This window comes from Scyliorhinus canicula, chromosome 14 (genome assembly GCF_902713615.1).
Source record: "Scyliorhinus canicula chromosome 14, sScyCan1.1, whole genome shotgun sequence".
NCBI classification, from domain to species: domain Eukaryota; kingdom Metazoa; phylum Chordata; class Chondrichthyes; order Carcharhiniformes; family Scyliorhinidae; genus Scyliorhinus; species Scyliorhinus canicula.
Genome location: NC_052159.1, coordinates 20,259,661 through 20,274,465, shown reverse-complemented (window position 1 = coordinate 20,274,465; position 14,805 = coordinate 20,259,661). Strand labels below are relative to the sequence as shown.

Sequence of the window (14,805 nt, the reverse complement as noted above, 5' to 3'; positions counted from 1 at the left end):
AGTGTAAGGTTAATGGGGGGATTGTTGGGTTGCGGGTTACGTGGGTTTAAGTGGGGTGATCATGGCTCGGCACAACATTGAGGGCCGAAGGGCCTGTTCTGTGCTGTACTGTTCTATGTACTGTTCTATGTTCTAAGTGCCCAATTCTTTTTCTTTGCTAATTAAGGGGCAATTTACCTAAACCTGCACATCTTTGGGTTGCGGGGATGAAACCTCACGCAGATACGGGGACAATGTGCAAACTCCATGAAGACAGTTACCTGGGGCCGGGATCGAACCCAGGTCCTCAGCACCGTGAGGCAGCAGTGCTAACCCGGCTGGGTCACTGTCTGTGCGGAGTCTGCACGTCCTCCCCGTGTGTGCGTGGGTTTCCTCCGGGTGCTCCGGTTTCCTCCCACAGTCCAAAGATGTGCGGGTTAGGTGGATTGGCCAAGCTAAATTGCCCGTAGTGTCCTAAAAGTAAGGTTAAGGGGGGGGGGGATTGTTGGGTTACGGGTATAGGGTGGATACGTGGGTTTGAGTAGGGTGATCATTGCTCGGCACAACATCGAGGGCCGAAGGGCCTGTTCTGTGCTGTACTGTTCTATGTTCTATGTTCTAACCACTAATCCACTGTGCAGCCCCGTGAAGGGGGGTAAATATTAGCCAGGTCAATGGGGCGAAGTATTATGCTCGTCTTCGAAATCACAGAATCTTTACAGTGCAGAAGGAGGCCATTCAGCCCATCGGGCCTGTGCTAGCTCTCTGACCCCACGCCCCTACCATAGAATCACAGAGTGAAACCTCAGCGGGGAGACGGGGTGTCATTTTAAAGACTCACATTCCATTCAACAGTGCAGAGTTCCCTCAATAATGCAGTGGAGTGTCAGCTTAGACTGCCGTCGAGTTTCTGCAGTGGGACTTGAAGCCATGATCCTGTTGACTTATTAGTACACTCTCCCCTTGCATCCTCGTAACATCTTTGCTGAAATTCTAGCTTCTATTTCCTTTGAGGAGCAGACCTGCCTTCAATGGCTCCTCGGGTATATATGCAATGGGTCCCCATTGTCAGTGTGTTAATATTCGCAGCGTGTTCTGAGTCAATATTTACAGATGGGCCTCAAGAGTGTGTCAGTATTTGCTCAAGGTCCATGAGAGTTTGTCAGTATTTTCTGGGGGATCGGAGAGCATGTCAATATTAGCAGGGAGTCCGAAAACTTGTGTCGATATTTGTAGGGATTGATGAAAAGGGCCATGATCTGTGAGCATGAACTCTGAATCAATGGACAAGGAAATGCCAGATGTACCGCTCAATGGAAAACATTTGTATTTAGGTTGTTTTGCAGTCCAGAGTCCGAAGTGCAAGATGAAATGCCTGAGAAAAGGGAAAAACTCATCCATAACCTCAGCCACATCAAGACTCTTGTTAACTTCTATCAGGAGAGTGAGGTAAGATTAATGTAGAGGATATATTGCAACATTAAATCTTGCTCCCTCACTTGCAATCTGACATTGTGAGTTATTACTCCTGCTGAAATGTGTGGAGTGCTTTTCTCTGTGGCTGCGTCTGTCAACCGCATGGAGTTAGCAAAGCTGCTTCTTCACCTGTTATCATCGGCAGGAATTTTTGGACGGAGGGGCTTCTTGTCCCGCCACCTGAAGAAGTGGCGGGGAAAGCATCTCTCCCCACTTGGATGGCAACAGCCCCAATAGTGACCGTTAATTGGCCGGATCGGGACTTGAACCCTTCACTCAGGCGGAAGTCCTGCCTCATAGAGCTGTGGGCCGATCTGGTTGGCCGGCAGTTCTGTAGTCCTGGAAGTGCCAGTGGCAGCAATGGCCAGGTCTGGGACTACACATAGCCCCCAGATTCTAAGTTTCGGAGTCCAAGGCCAGGTAAGTGTAGAGGGGGAGGTGGGGTTCACTGCAGGGAGGGGAGGGGAGGCGAGGCCAGGTCAGGTCAGGTAAGGTGTGGTAAAAGAGACCCATGTAAGGAATGATGCAAGGCTGCCCTGGGATTACTCTAAAACCCGGGTTTATTTTTGCATGGTGGAGTGTTTTCGACACCCCTGCTGCTGTCTGCCATGCTTGCACAAAACTCAGAGGGTCAAGTTTCAATTTCCAGACACCATAGTGACTGGACAGTGAGGAATTACACCTTCCATCAATATGGGTCGTCAGCGCAGCAATAGAAGGCACCTCTTTCTAATCCCCGAAACCCGGACGAGTGAGGCTATGGAGGGATTTGAAAGGAGGTGAGAATTATAAAATTGAGGCGTGGCTGGTTGGGGAGGCAGAGTGGATCAGCGAGCACAGTTGTGCTGAGTGACAGGGACACAGAAGCAACATAATTTTGGATGGCCTCAACAAAACGCGGGATGGAAGACGGGAGGCTGGCCAGGAATGACCGGCCCCACACTCTGCTTGCAATAGTCTGGTCCGTAAGATTACTCTCAGCTACTTTTGAAGTGGAATTTGCCTTGAAGGTTCCTTGCCCAATGCCAGTGAAAGTCTGACTTTCCAGTGTGGGGGGAAATCCTTTTTTTTCTCAAGGGTGATGATTGGAAATTTCAGACATGTGCTGTGTACAGTGTTCTGACCAGAATGGCCTCTGCCTGAACTTTCAATTTTGAGGGACAGATCCACAACTGTCCCTGCGCTCTTTTAAAAAAATATAAATTTAGAGTACCCAATTCATTTTTTCCAATTAAGGGGCAATTTAGCATGGCCAATCCACCTAGCCTGCACATCTTTGGACTGTGGGGGCGAAACCCATGCAAACACAGGGAGAATGGTGGAAGACACCAGTGGGATGTCAGAGCTCCAGAAGAACCAGGGGGCAGAGGTGAGTGCAGTGACCATTACTAAGGAGAAGGTTCCGGGCAAACTGAATGGTCTGAAGGTGGATAAGTCACCTGGACCGGATGGACTACACCCCAGGGTCCTAAAAGAGATACCTGAAATTGTGGAGGCATTAGTGATCATCTTTCATCTGGAGGCAGGAAGGGTCCCTAAGGACTGGAAAGTGGCTAATGTAACACCACTGTTTAAGAATGGAGGGAGGCAGAAGAAGGGAAATTATAGGCCGGTTAGCCTGACTCGGTCATTGGTAAGATTTTAGAGTCTGTTATTAAAGATGAGATCGCGAAGCACTTGGAAGTTCGTGGTAAAATAGGACTGAGTCAGCACGGCTTTGTCAAAGGGAGGTCATGTCTGACAAATCTGTTAGAGTTCTTTGAGGAGGTAACAAGCAAGTTAGACAAAGGAGGATCAGTGGACGTTGTGATGTTGTACGAAGTAAATAATGGCATGATGGGAAAATTGGTCAACTACTGGGTACAATGTAAGAAAAGCTGACTTTGCATGACCTAAAGCCTGAATAAGATCAGAGAAGGTCAAGCTGATCCAAAATGCCTGGGCTCCGCAAATCTGATAAGACTAACTCGTCATAACCCAAAGCAGCCTAAATACAACAAGATAGGGTCAGAACAAGTCTCCTCCGACTCTTAAACATTCCATCAAAGGACAAAATAATGATCTGAGTGACGGGACAGAGTCCTGAAAGGTCAGCAAGGTGACACCTGTTTTATGATATTGCTTATGTTTGTACTTCTGATCAAATTCCTGACCAAGCTGTAGTCACGTAATCCTGATTCTGATAATGTATAAATACTGAGCTGATTCTCTGTGAAAGCGCGGACTTGAGTAGAAATAAGCAGAGACACTCTCTGCTCTCCGACCTCAACTTTCAGCCATAAACTGCAGTCTGTTTGAAAATAAAATCTTGTTATGTTTTCTTAACGAGCGTTGTTGAATCTTTCTACCACAGTCCAGAAGCGGGAAAAATATTGACTTCTACAACGTGATTTATTTAGATTTCCAGAAGGCCTTTGACAAGGTGCCACATAGGAGACTGTTAAATAAGTTAAAAGCCCATGGTGATAAGGGTAAGATCCTGGCATGGATAGAGGATTGGCTGACTGGCAGAAGGCAAAGAGTGGGGATAAAGGGGTCTTTTTTAGGATGGCAGCCGGTGACTAGTGATGTGCCTCAGGGGTCTGTGCTGGGACCACAACTTTTTACAACATACATTAATGATCTGGAGGAAGGTACTGAAGGCACTGTTGCTAAGTTTGCAGATGATACAAAGATCTGTAGAAGGACAGGTAGTATTGAGGAAGCAAGGGGGCTGCAGAAGGACTTGGACAAGCTAGGAGAGTGGGCAATTAAGTGGCAAATGAAATACAATGTGGAAAAGTGTGAGGTTATGCACTTCGGAAGGAGGAATCTAGGCATAAACCATTTTCTAAATGGGGAAATGTTTCAGAAAGCAGAAGCATAAAGGGACTTGGGAGTCCTTGTTCATGATTCAATTAAGATTAATGTGCAGGTTCTGTCGGCAATTAAGAGGGCAAATGCAATGTTAGCATTCATGTCAAGAGGGCTAGAATACAAGACCAGGGATGTACTTTTGAGGCTGTATAAGGCTCTGGTCAGAACCCATTTGGAGTATTGTGAGCAGTTTTGGGCCCCGTATCTAAAGAAGGATGTGCTGGGGCAGCACGGTGGCACAGTGGATTAGCCCTGTTGCCTCAAGGCACCGAGGTCCGAGGTTTGATCCCGGCTCTGGGTCACTGTCTGTGTGGAGTTTGCACATTCTCCCCGTGTTTGCGTGGGTTTCACCCTCACAACCCAAAGATGTGCAGGGTAGGTGGATTGGCCACGCTAAATTGCCCCTCAATTGAAAAAAAAATGAATTGGGTACTCTACATTTATATAAAAAAAGAAAAAAAAAAGAAGGAAAGGGTCCAAAGGAAGTTCACAAGAATGATCCCTGGAATGAAGAACTTGTTGTATGAGGAACGTTTGAGGACTCTGGGTCTGTACACGTTGGAGGATGAAGGGGGATCGTATTGAAACTTACAGGATACTACGAGGCCTGGATAGAGTGGACGTGGAGAGGATGTTTCCACTTGTCGGAAAAACTAGAACCAGAGGACACCATCTCAGATTAAAGGGATGATCCTTTAAAACAGAGATGAGGAGGAATTTTTTCAGCCAGAGGGTGGTGAATCTGTGGAACTCTTTACCGTAGAAGGCTGTGGAGGCCAATTCACTGAGTGTCTTTAAGACATAGATATAGGTTCTTGATTAATTAAAAAAAAATTTAGATTACCCAATTATTTTTTCCAATTAAGGGTCAATTTTATCGTGGCCAATCCACCTACTCTGCACATTTTTGGGTTGTGAGGGTGAAACCCACGTAGACACGGGGAGAATGTGCAAACTCCACATGGACAGTGACCCAGAGCCGGGATCGAACCTGGGACCTCAGCGCCGTGAGGCAGCTGTGCTAACCACTAGGCCACCGTGCTGCCCAGGTTCTTGATTAATAAGGAGATCAGGGGTTATGGGGAGAAGGCAGGAGAATGGGGATGAGAAAATATCAGCCACGATTGAATGGCGGAGCAGACTCGATGGGCCAATTGGCCTAATTCTGCTCCTATGTCTTATGGTCTAATGTGCAAACTCCACACGGACAGTGACCCAGAGCCAGGATCAAACCTGGGACCTTAGCGCCATGAGGTTGCAGGGCTAACCCACTGCGCCACCTTGCTGCCCTTCCCTGCGCTCTTTTTACCTTGATCTCGTGACCCAGCACATAACATAATTCCAAATAACAATCCCTTAAAACATGGGGCACCTCACTTGTCAGTGAATATATATGGAACATGACATCTTAACATTAAGAAAGGATTTCCTGCCAGAATTGCTATTAATAATGTGAACAAAGAAAGGACAAAGAAAAGTACAGCACAGGAACCGGCCCTTTGGCCCTTCAAGCCTGTGCCGACCATGCTGCCCGCCTAAACTAAAATATTCTGCACTTCTGGGGTCCGTATCCCTCTATTCCCATCCTATTCATATAATTGTCAAGGCGCCCCTGAAATGCCACTATTGTCCCTGCTTCCACCACCTCCTCCAGCAGCGAGTTCCAGGCACCCACTTCCGTCTGTGTAAAAAAACTTGCCTCGTACATCTCCTCTAAACCTTGCCCCTTGCACCTTAAACCTGTGCCTCCCAGTAATTAACCCCTCTACCCTGGGAAAAAACCTCTGACTATCCACTCTGTCTATGCCCCTCATAATTTTGTAGACCTCTATCAGGTTGCCCCTCAACCTCTGTCGTTCCAGTGAGAACAAACCGAGTTTATTCAACCTCTCCTCATAGCTAATGCCCTCCATTTCAGGCAACATCCTGGTAAATATCTTCTGCACCCTCCACATCCTTCTGGTAGTGTGGCGACCAGAATTGAACACTATAGTCCAAGTGTGGCCGAACTAAGGTTCTGTACAGCTGCAACATGACTTGCCAATTTTTATACTCAATGCCCCGGCTAATGAAGGCAAGCATGTCGTATGCCTTCTTGACTACCCTCTCCACCTGTGTTGACATTTTCAGTGACCTGTGGACCTGTACACCTAAATCTCTCTGACTGTCATACTCTTGATGGTTCTACCATTCACTGTAAATTTCCTACCTGCATTAGACTTTCCAAAATGCATTACCTCACATTTGGCCGGATTAAACTCCATCTGCCACCTCTCCTCCCAAGTCTCCAAACAATCTAAGTCCTGCTGTATCCTCTGACAGTCCTCATCGCTATCCGCAATTCCACCAACCTTTGTGTCGTCTGCAAACTTACTAATCAGACCAGTTATATTTTACTCCAAATCATTTATATATACTATGAACAGCAAAGGTCCCAGCACTGATCCCTGTGGAAGACCATTCATCACAGCCCTCCAATCAGAAAAACACCCTTCCATTGCTACTCTCTGCCTTCTATGACCAAGCCAGTTCTGTATCCATCTTACCAACTCACCCCGATCCCGTGTGACTTCACCTTTTGTGCCAGTCTGCCATGAGGGACCTTGTCAAAGGCCTTACTGAAATCCATATAGACACCATCCACTGCCCTACCTGCATCAATCATCTCTGTGACCTCCTCGAAAAACTCTATCAAGTTAGTGAGACGCGACCTCCCCTTCACAAAACCGTGCTGCCTCTCGTGAATATGTCCATTTGCTTCCAAATGGGAGTACATCCTGTCTCGAAGAATTCTCTCCAGTAATTTCCCTACCACTGGCGTAAGGGTCACCGGCCTGTAGCTCCCTGCTTATCCTTGCTACCCTTCTTAAAGAAAGGGACATCATTGGCTATTCTCCAGTCCTCTGGGATATCACCTGAAAACAGTGATGATCCAAAGATTTCTGTCAAGGCCTCAGCAACTTCCTCTCTCGCCTCCTTCAGTATTCTGGGGAGATCCCATCAGGCCCTGGGGACTTATCTACCGTAATATTTTTCAAAACGCCCAACTCCTCATCTTTTTGGATCTCAATATGACCCAGGCTATCTACACACCCTTCTCCAGACTCAACATCCACCAATTCCTTCTCTTCCTACTTTCCTTATATTCTACACAGGCTTCGTCTATTCTCAGCCTTCTAGCCCTGACAAATGCCTCCTTTTTCTTTTTGACGAGGCCGACAATATCTCTCGTTATGCAAGGTTCCCGAAATTTGCCGTATTTATCCTTCTTCCGCACAGGAACATGCTGGTCCTGAATTCCTTTCAACTGACATTTGAAAGCCTCCCCCATGCCAAATGTTGATTTACCCTCAAACATCTGCCCCAATCTAGGTTCTTCAGTTCCTGCCTAATATTGTTATAATTAGCCTTCCCCCAATTTAGCATATTCACCCGAGGACCACTCTTATCCTTGTCCACCAGCACTTTAAAACTTACTGATTTGTGGTCACTGTTCTCAAAATGCTCCCCTACTGAAACTTCTACCACCTGGCCGGGCTCATTTCCCAATACCAGGTCCAGTACAGCCCCTTCCCTAGTTGGACTATCTACATATTGTTTTAAGAAGCCCTCCTAAATGCTCCTTGCAAACTCTGCCCCATCCAAGCCCCTAGCACTAAGTGAGTCCCAGTCAATATTGGGGAAGTTAAAGTCTCCCATCACAACAACACTGATGCTTTTACTCCTTTCCAAAATCTGTCTACCTATCTGCTCCTCTATCTCCCGCTGGCTGTTGGGAGGCCTGTAGAAAACCCCCAACATTGTGACTGCACCCTTCTTATTCCTGATCTCTACCCATATAGCCTCGCTGCCCTCTGAGGTGTCCTCCCGCAGTACAGCTGTGATATTCTCCCTAACCAGTAGTGCAACTCCTCCACCCCTTTTACATCCCCCTCTATCCTGCCTGAAACATTTAAATCCTGGAACGTTTAGCTGCCAATCCTGTCCTTCCCTCAACCAGGGCTCTGTAATGGCAACAACATCATAGTTCGAAGTACTAATCCAAGCTCTAAGTTCATCTGCCTTACCTGTTATACTTCTTGCATTAAAACATATGCACTTCAGGCCACCAGTCCTGCTGTTTTCAGCAACATCTCCCTGTCTGCTCTTCCTCAGACCCATACTGGCCCTATTCCCTAGTTCTCCCTCAATTTTTTTCACCTTCTGACCTATTGCTCCAGTACCCACCCCCCTGCCATGCTAGTTTAACCCCTCCCGTGTGACACTAGCAAACCTCACGGTCAGGATATTTATGCCTCTCCATAACTATAAAGCTGATGCGTAGCCTATGTTTTTTGTAGTAATGTTCATGTCATTATGTCAAAGTGACTCTAAGGAGTATTATCAAATAAAGTTTTGCACTGAGTCACAAGCTTTGTCAAAAAGTTGGAAAGGGCAAACCATAGCATGATAGAATGGTTGCAGCATATAAAAGGCTAACAGGTAGAGAATTGGAATAGGAAAAGGCCATTTGGCCCAATCTGACCATGCCAGCTCTCTACAAGAGCATCTCACCTCGTCCCACTCTCTACTCCTCTTCCATGTAGCTCTTCCGATAAGGCATTCCAGATCCTCACCACTTGCTGGATTTTCCTCATGTCGGCCTTGCATAGTTTCTCTGTGCTCCAGGCCACTCATGATTCTGAAGACCTCCATCTCTCCATTCATCTTCTCTTCTGCAAGCAGAACAGAAAGAGGGGAGGGGTAGTGGAGGGGCGGAGGGCTTAGGTGAGGGACCTCCACTGCTCAGAGTCTAGGCAGCTGAAGGCATGACCATCAATGATGAACTGATGAAAGAAATCAGGGTAAATCAGTAGGAATGGAAAATTGTGCGGACCCGAAAACAGGCAGCCAATCTGCAGCCACCATTTTAGGCCCGATTGTCAAGAGAAAAGTCGGCCCACTCTATATGCCAGGGCCAAATGAATCCACTGCGACTTGATGTTGAATGCTTGCTCCTTGTTCCCGTTAGGATAGCGCACAGTCAGCCTACCTCGTTGACAGTCTTTGGGATTGCTCAGCGTCCATACTGAAGGACTGGAAGTGCATGACGACTTTATTGCTGGAAGGTGGTGACCCGGAAGACGAAGGTAAGGAAGCTGTTGAAGGGCCAAACCTTGAATCCCTGCCATCAGTTCGAGGTCTTTGCGTTCAAAAAATCCTTTTCCTTTCTAGCTTTGACTCACCTGCAGAAGAAAGCTCTGGTTGAAATTATGCTGAGCACAATACGACAAGCTGCAGAAGGCCATCCGCCTGGAGGCAGATGTTTGGGGAAGAAGGTTAGTGTGTTGTTGATTAAGATCCTAGTTTTGTTGCAGCTTGCCCTCAGACATAAGGGCCATCTGGATGTGGTACAAGATACACATCCTGGGACTCAGCATGGATATGAGAAATGCTGGAGAAATGAGACCAATATCCATCTAGCCACTAGCCCATTACTGCACGATTCAAAGATAACGGAGCAGTTGACTAATCATTGCACCAATCTCTGTCCTTCAATGTAAACTCTTTCTATTTTCCAATGCTGAGATTTCACGCAAAACTTCACCAAAGGTTTATGTAACTGATTGGTCTTGAACTAAGACAAATTTTCTTCTTAATGCTTTTACGATGGGAATGGGAATATTTAGAAGAGGGAATTTTACAGATTTGTGTGCCCAGCATGGAGCATCGATATGGCAGGTGTATATCAATAATCCAGGTTCTAGAGTTGAAATAGTGATGGAGCAATGTGATAAGACCATCTGGGGTTTGCACAGGGGAAATCAATGTGTCATTGCCACCTGGATCTTCCTCTGATGTCCAATGTGCCGATGTTCATTTGACCACTCCTTGTCTTTTGTGGCTTTTAAATGATCTAAATAACACTTTCAGGTTTCCCAATTAGCTTTTTCTCCAATTCCTTACCAGCAGCGTAAGTTTATTTCCCTATGGGCCATTGGCCTCTTCCTTCTCTTTGTCACTGAAAATGGCCAAGACCAGCCCTGGGCCGAAAGGCCTCTCGTTACCACTGACAAAATGCTGGGATGGCTGGGGAGCTGATTGGAATAGGCGTATCCCACAGAACTGTGAGGTGGCAGGGCGCAGATTTCCTTCTGTGGCTTCCATCACTTAGCCATGCTCGTAAACAGACTCCAGGTGCTTTCCCAGAAAGAGGAAGGGCCCTTGGTTGCCTCCAAGTTGCTGGTTGCTAAGCAACATCAGCAATGGCCTGCTCATAGGTTGCAAACTGCATGGTCTAATAGTGTGAGGAGGCCGGACGGACTGAACTGGCTGGATTTTTTTCTCGAGCGAAGAAGATGTTGAAAGGTGTCTAAAGACAGATCTTTAAAACTAGGAAGGGGTTTTGATAAGGTAGCCGCACAGGAAATGCTTCCACTTGTGGGGTATCACAAACTAGGCGTCATAAATATAAGATGGTCATCAATAGATTCAGTAGTGAATTCATGAGAAATTTCTCCACCTGGCCAATGGTTAGAATGTGGAACATTCTGCAGTGAGGTGTCATTGAGATCAGGAACACAGAAACGGGGAAGGTGGATAAACACATGAGGGAGACGTTGTTACGTCTTGTAGTTCCCAGAAGTTTGAAGTAGTCTCATTTGTTTACACAATCGTGAGTATTTTTCCAGATCTTTCCATGTGGGGGTGCAATTGTTGCTTTGTACATTGACTTGCTTTTCTGCTGTATAACCTCTGTAATCGATACTGTTATCACTACTTCCCTTCATTCAAGATGTCTGTAAAATCGCATCTATTATTCATTGTTATGACTGATTAGAAACCATAGATATTCATGGTTTATCTTTTGCCAGTGCATCTATAACACTAGCCTACCATCTGCAAACACCTCCCCACAGCCCCACTCCTCACCCCCACAAGTCTTCTTGCCAGTATCTCTTACCTCTTCCCAGGGATGGTTCATGAGATAATGATCGTCAACATTGATCCCGTACAGCCATTACAGAATGAGTGCCGATTGGTAGCTGCTCTACCTTGTACACCTACACCTGCAAAGTGGACTCACGTGCCTTGTACTGTGATTTTTAGGTTCAAATGATGAAAGAGAGAAAATCGCTGATTGACGATCGTGCCAAGCTCACTGAACATTTCATTGTGTTACTTCCACAGCTCTTAGCTAAGGTATGTGACACTTTATACTGGAGCCTGTCTCTTGGTTATTTCCTTGCAGTTGGCCCACTTGGCAAAGGCATCATGGGGCACAAACCTCAGAGCGTCCCATGCTTGAAGTCAGCTGATCACAGCTAGGCAAATGATAGAGCTGTTACATTGCATCACTAGGCAATGGGTTGTCTAATTCGCCAATTTTCCACTCCCGAGCTCTGATCCCCAAGTGTAGAATCGTACACCACAGAAGACCATTCGGCCCATCATGACACCTTTCTGATTGTTCTTTTTCAAGGGTTTATCCAGCTCCATTTTGAGAGTTACTATTAAATTTACTCGCACCACCCTTTCAAGTATCTCATTGCAGATGACGCCAACTCACTGGGTAAAATAGCTGCTGCAAAATGTGTGGCGACATTGAGCAAAGTCATGGTGGGATGTTTGGTTTTATGTTCAAAGAGGTCGTCGACACTGACTCTCCAGCCTGACTTGGAAAGAATGGCTGCTTGTATGAGGTAATGGAGAGGAGAGATTACTGCCTCCTTTTGAAGCAAATCCCAACAAGTCACTGGGAGATTGTTCTCTTCCTGTCCTTGGGGAATTGGTGTTCACCAGTCTCAATGAAGAGGGCAAGGGACTGAGACAGCCATTGGCAGCCCCAGCACAGCCTGAACAAAATTAATGTCAGGGCCTTTTTCTTGGAAGGTCTCTGGGATCCCTGAGAAAATTGGAGATCCAAAGGCAAGTTGTAAAATCCATTGATCCTCTCTGCACCACTTTTGGACGATGTAATGGCCCTGGGATACTGTGGTAATACACATCATCCCCGAGCTCACTGACCTGCATTGGCTCCCAATCAAACAAAGGCTCTTGATTTGAAAATTCTCACCCTTGTTTTCAAATCCCTCCATGGCTTTGCCCCGTGTCTGAATCTCGTACAATACCACAATCTCCAAGATGTCTGTGCTCATCTAATTCCTGCTGCTAAAGCATCCCCAATTTTAATTGTTCCGCCTTTGATGGTCTTCCCTTCAGTTGCCGAGGCTCCAAATCCTGGAATTCCCTCCATCCACCTTTCTGTCTTTCTAAGAGGCCCTTTGGCCAGGCTTTTGATCATCTGACCCAATATCTCCTTATGTGGCTCAGTGTCATATTTTGTTTCATAATACCCCTGTGAAGAAGCTGGGAACGATTTTTAAAGGAGCGACACAAGTTGATGTTTCTCTGCTCTCCCGCAGCAGCCTGGAGTCCGGATGTTGGTTGCCATGAGCAGAGTCTCAACCCTGCTGCTGGGCCCCTATTCTGTTCCTGATGAAGGTCCTGCCGGGGGGGGGGGGGGGGGGGGGGGGGGGGGTAGGCCTGCTCCGGGGGTGGGCCCAAACCAGGGGATTGGGCCAGGAAAAATGTGGTCAGATGCTGCCTCCGAGGAGATTCAACCGTAATCTCTTCATTACAAAGATGTGCAGGTTAGGTAGATTGGCCATGATCAAAGTACAGGGTTACGGGGATAGCGTGGGGGAGTGGGCCTCGGTTGAGTGCTTTTTTGGAGGCCTGGTGCAGACTTGATGGGTCGAATGGCTTCCTTCTGCACTGTAGGGATTCTATTTCATGGATAGGAGAGGAGGGGTAATCAAATTAGTTGAAAAAGAATAGAAAAGTGTTACTTAAGACCCTTGGAGCTATTTAAGATAGCAGAATGTGTTATTTGAGATAGCAAATTGTGCCTTTTGACAACTGGGAGAGAATCTGATGATGTTAATTCCACAGTATTCTGTTTTATGTTAATTCCGCAGTATTCTGTTTTATGTTAATTCCACAGTATTCCGCTGATGGAGAGGAAGTGATTACAGTCAACCTTTTGCAAATACCTCAGTACTTTGACCTGGAGAGTTACGATGCTGCGCAACTAGAGAAGGTGGGCAAGTTGATACTATTGCATCATTACAGATAAATAACTAGTCAAAGGAATAAACCTGCGTACAATCAAAGGAAGATCTGAAGCGCCTGAAAATAAAACAGATGTGCATCAGCAGCTCTGTGGTGTTCAGCAGATAGTGACCCTGATGCCTGTCTGCTAAGATCACCCACCAAGGAGTGTGTCTCTGGGCTGGTGGATGGTGCGGGTGATGGATGTGACGCCTCTTCGCTGTATTCCTCAGAGGTCGGATGGCAAAGCGGCACGGTGGTTAGCACTGTTGCCTCATAGTGCCAGGGACCTGGTTTCAATTCGGGCCCTGGGCAACTGTGTGGAGTTTGTACGTTCTCCCCGTGTCTGCGTGGGTTTCCTCCGGGTGCTCCGGTTTCCTCCCGCAGTCCACAAGATATGCAGGTTAGGTGGGGTTACAGGGTGGGGTTGGGGTGGAGGCTGAGGTAGGGTGTTCTTTCAGAGGGTTGGTGCAGACTTGATGGGCCAAATGGCCTCCTTCTGCACTGTAGGAATTCCATAGTTCTATGGTATGGTTCTAAAAGGTCCTAAAAATGAAAATAAAAATTCCAGGAATCAGAAAATGTTATTATAAATTTGGGGCAGGAGATGCCACGGTGAGAACAAAAGGAGGACAGAAAACGTGTTACATTAAATATTTAAAGTGCGGAATGTTTGGGAGGTTGTGCAGGAGAGATAATAGGCAGAATTCTCCGCTTGAGAGACTATTGTTCCCCCAAACAGAGCTGAATTGCACCTGATTTGGGTTCACGTTGGGAGCACAAACCAGGAAGCGATTCCCAATCCTGAGCCATGCAAATTTCAGCATGGCGAGATTTGCGAGGGATTCCCTCGGGGATCCTAATATCTGGTCGCCATTTTGAGGGGGGGCAGCCCAATAGCGACGTCCCGCGGCTCCCTCCCACAATGCAATGCAGATCCGCACCCCCTGCAGCACAATTCAGCCCTTCCCCTGGGATTTCCCTCCCCCGCAGCATGGGGGTGACCCGACCTGTCCCTCCACCAGACCCCCTACAGAATGCTCCAAAATAAGGAGACCCCAACAGTGACTCACTAAATAAAGAGACCGCCACAGAGACCCCTATAAAAGAGACTCGGAACGTGGGAGCCATTCATGCAACTGTTCCGGGACCTGTTTGTGGCCAACGTACAGGAGGAAGAATAGTCGGGTGGCCAAGAACCAGGGGAAAATGGACGGGAATCGGGGGAAGGTAGCCGGGGGGAGGGAGGGGGGGGGGGCTACGGGCTCGGTATGGGGGTTTGATGGCAAGCCAAGGCCCAAAACCAAACTATAAATAAATGCCTATAAACATGTGCCTCGGCCATATTGGGGAATGTAAAATATGTATGCTGGCTAAAGGGGGCGGCCACAATTATTGTTA

At 47.0% G+C, this 14,805-nt stretch overlaps 1 protein-coding gene across 1 annotated transcript in view; it reads left to right on the top strand.

Annotated features, from left to right (window-relative positions):
• LOC119977307 (cohesin subunit SA-2-like) overlaps positions 1–14,805 on the top strand; it is a 150,927-nt gene that overhangs the window by 91,541 nt on the left and 44,581 nt on the right. Inside the window, 5 exon segments of the mRNA XM_038818070.1 lie at positions 1,314–1,428; positions 9,323–9,440; positions 9,526–9,629; positions 11,401–11,493; positions 13,298–13,393. Coding sequence (XP_038673998.1) covers positions 1,314–1,428; positions 9,323–9,440; positions 9,526–9,629; positions 11,401–11,493; positions 13,298–13,393 — 526 coding nt within the window.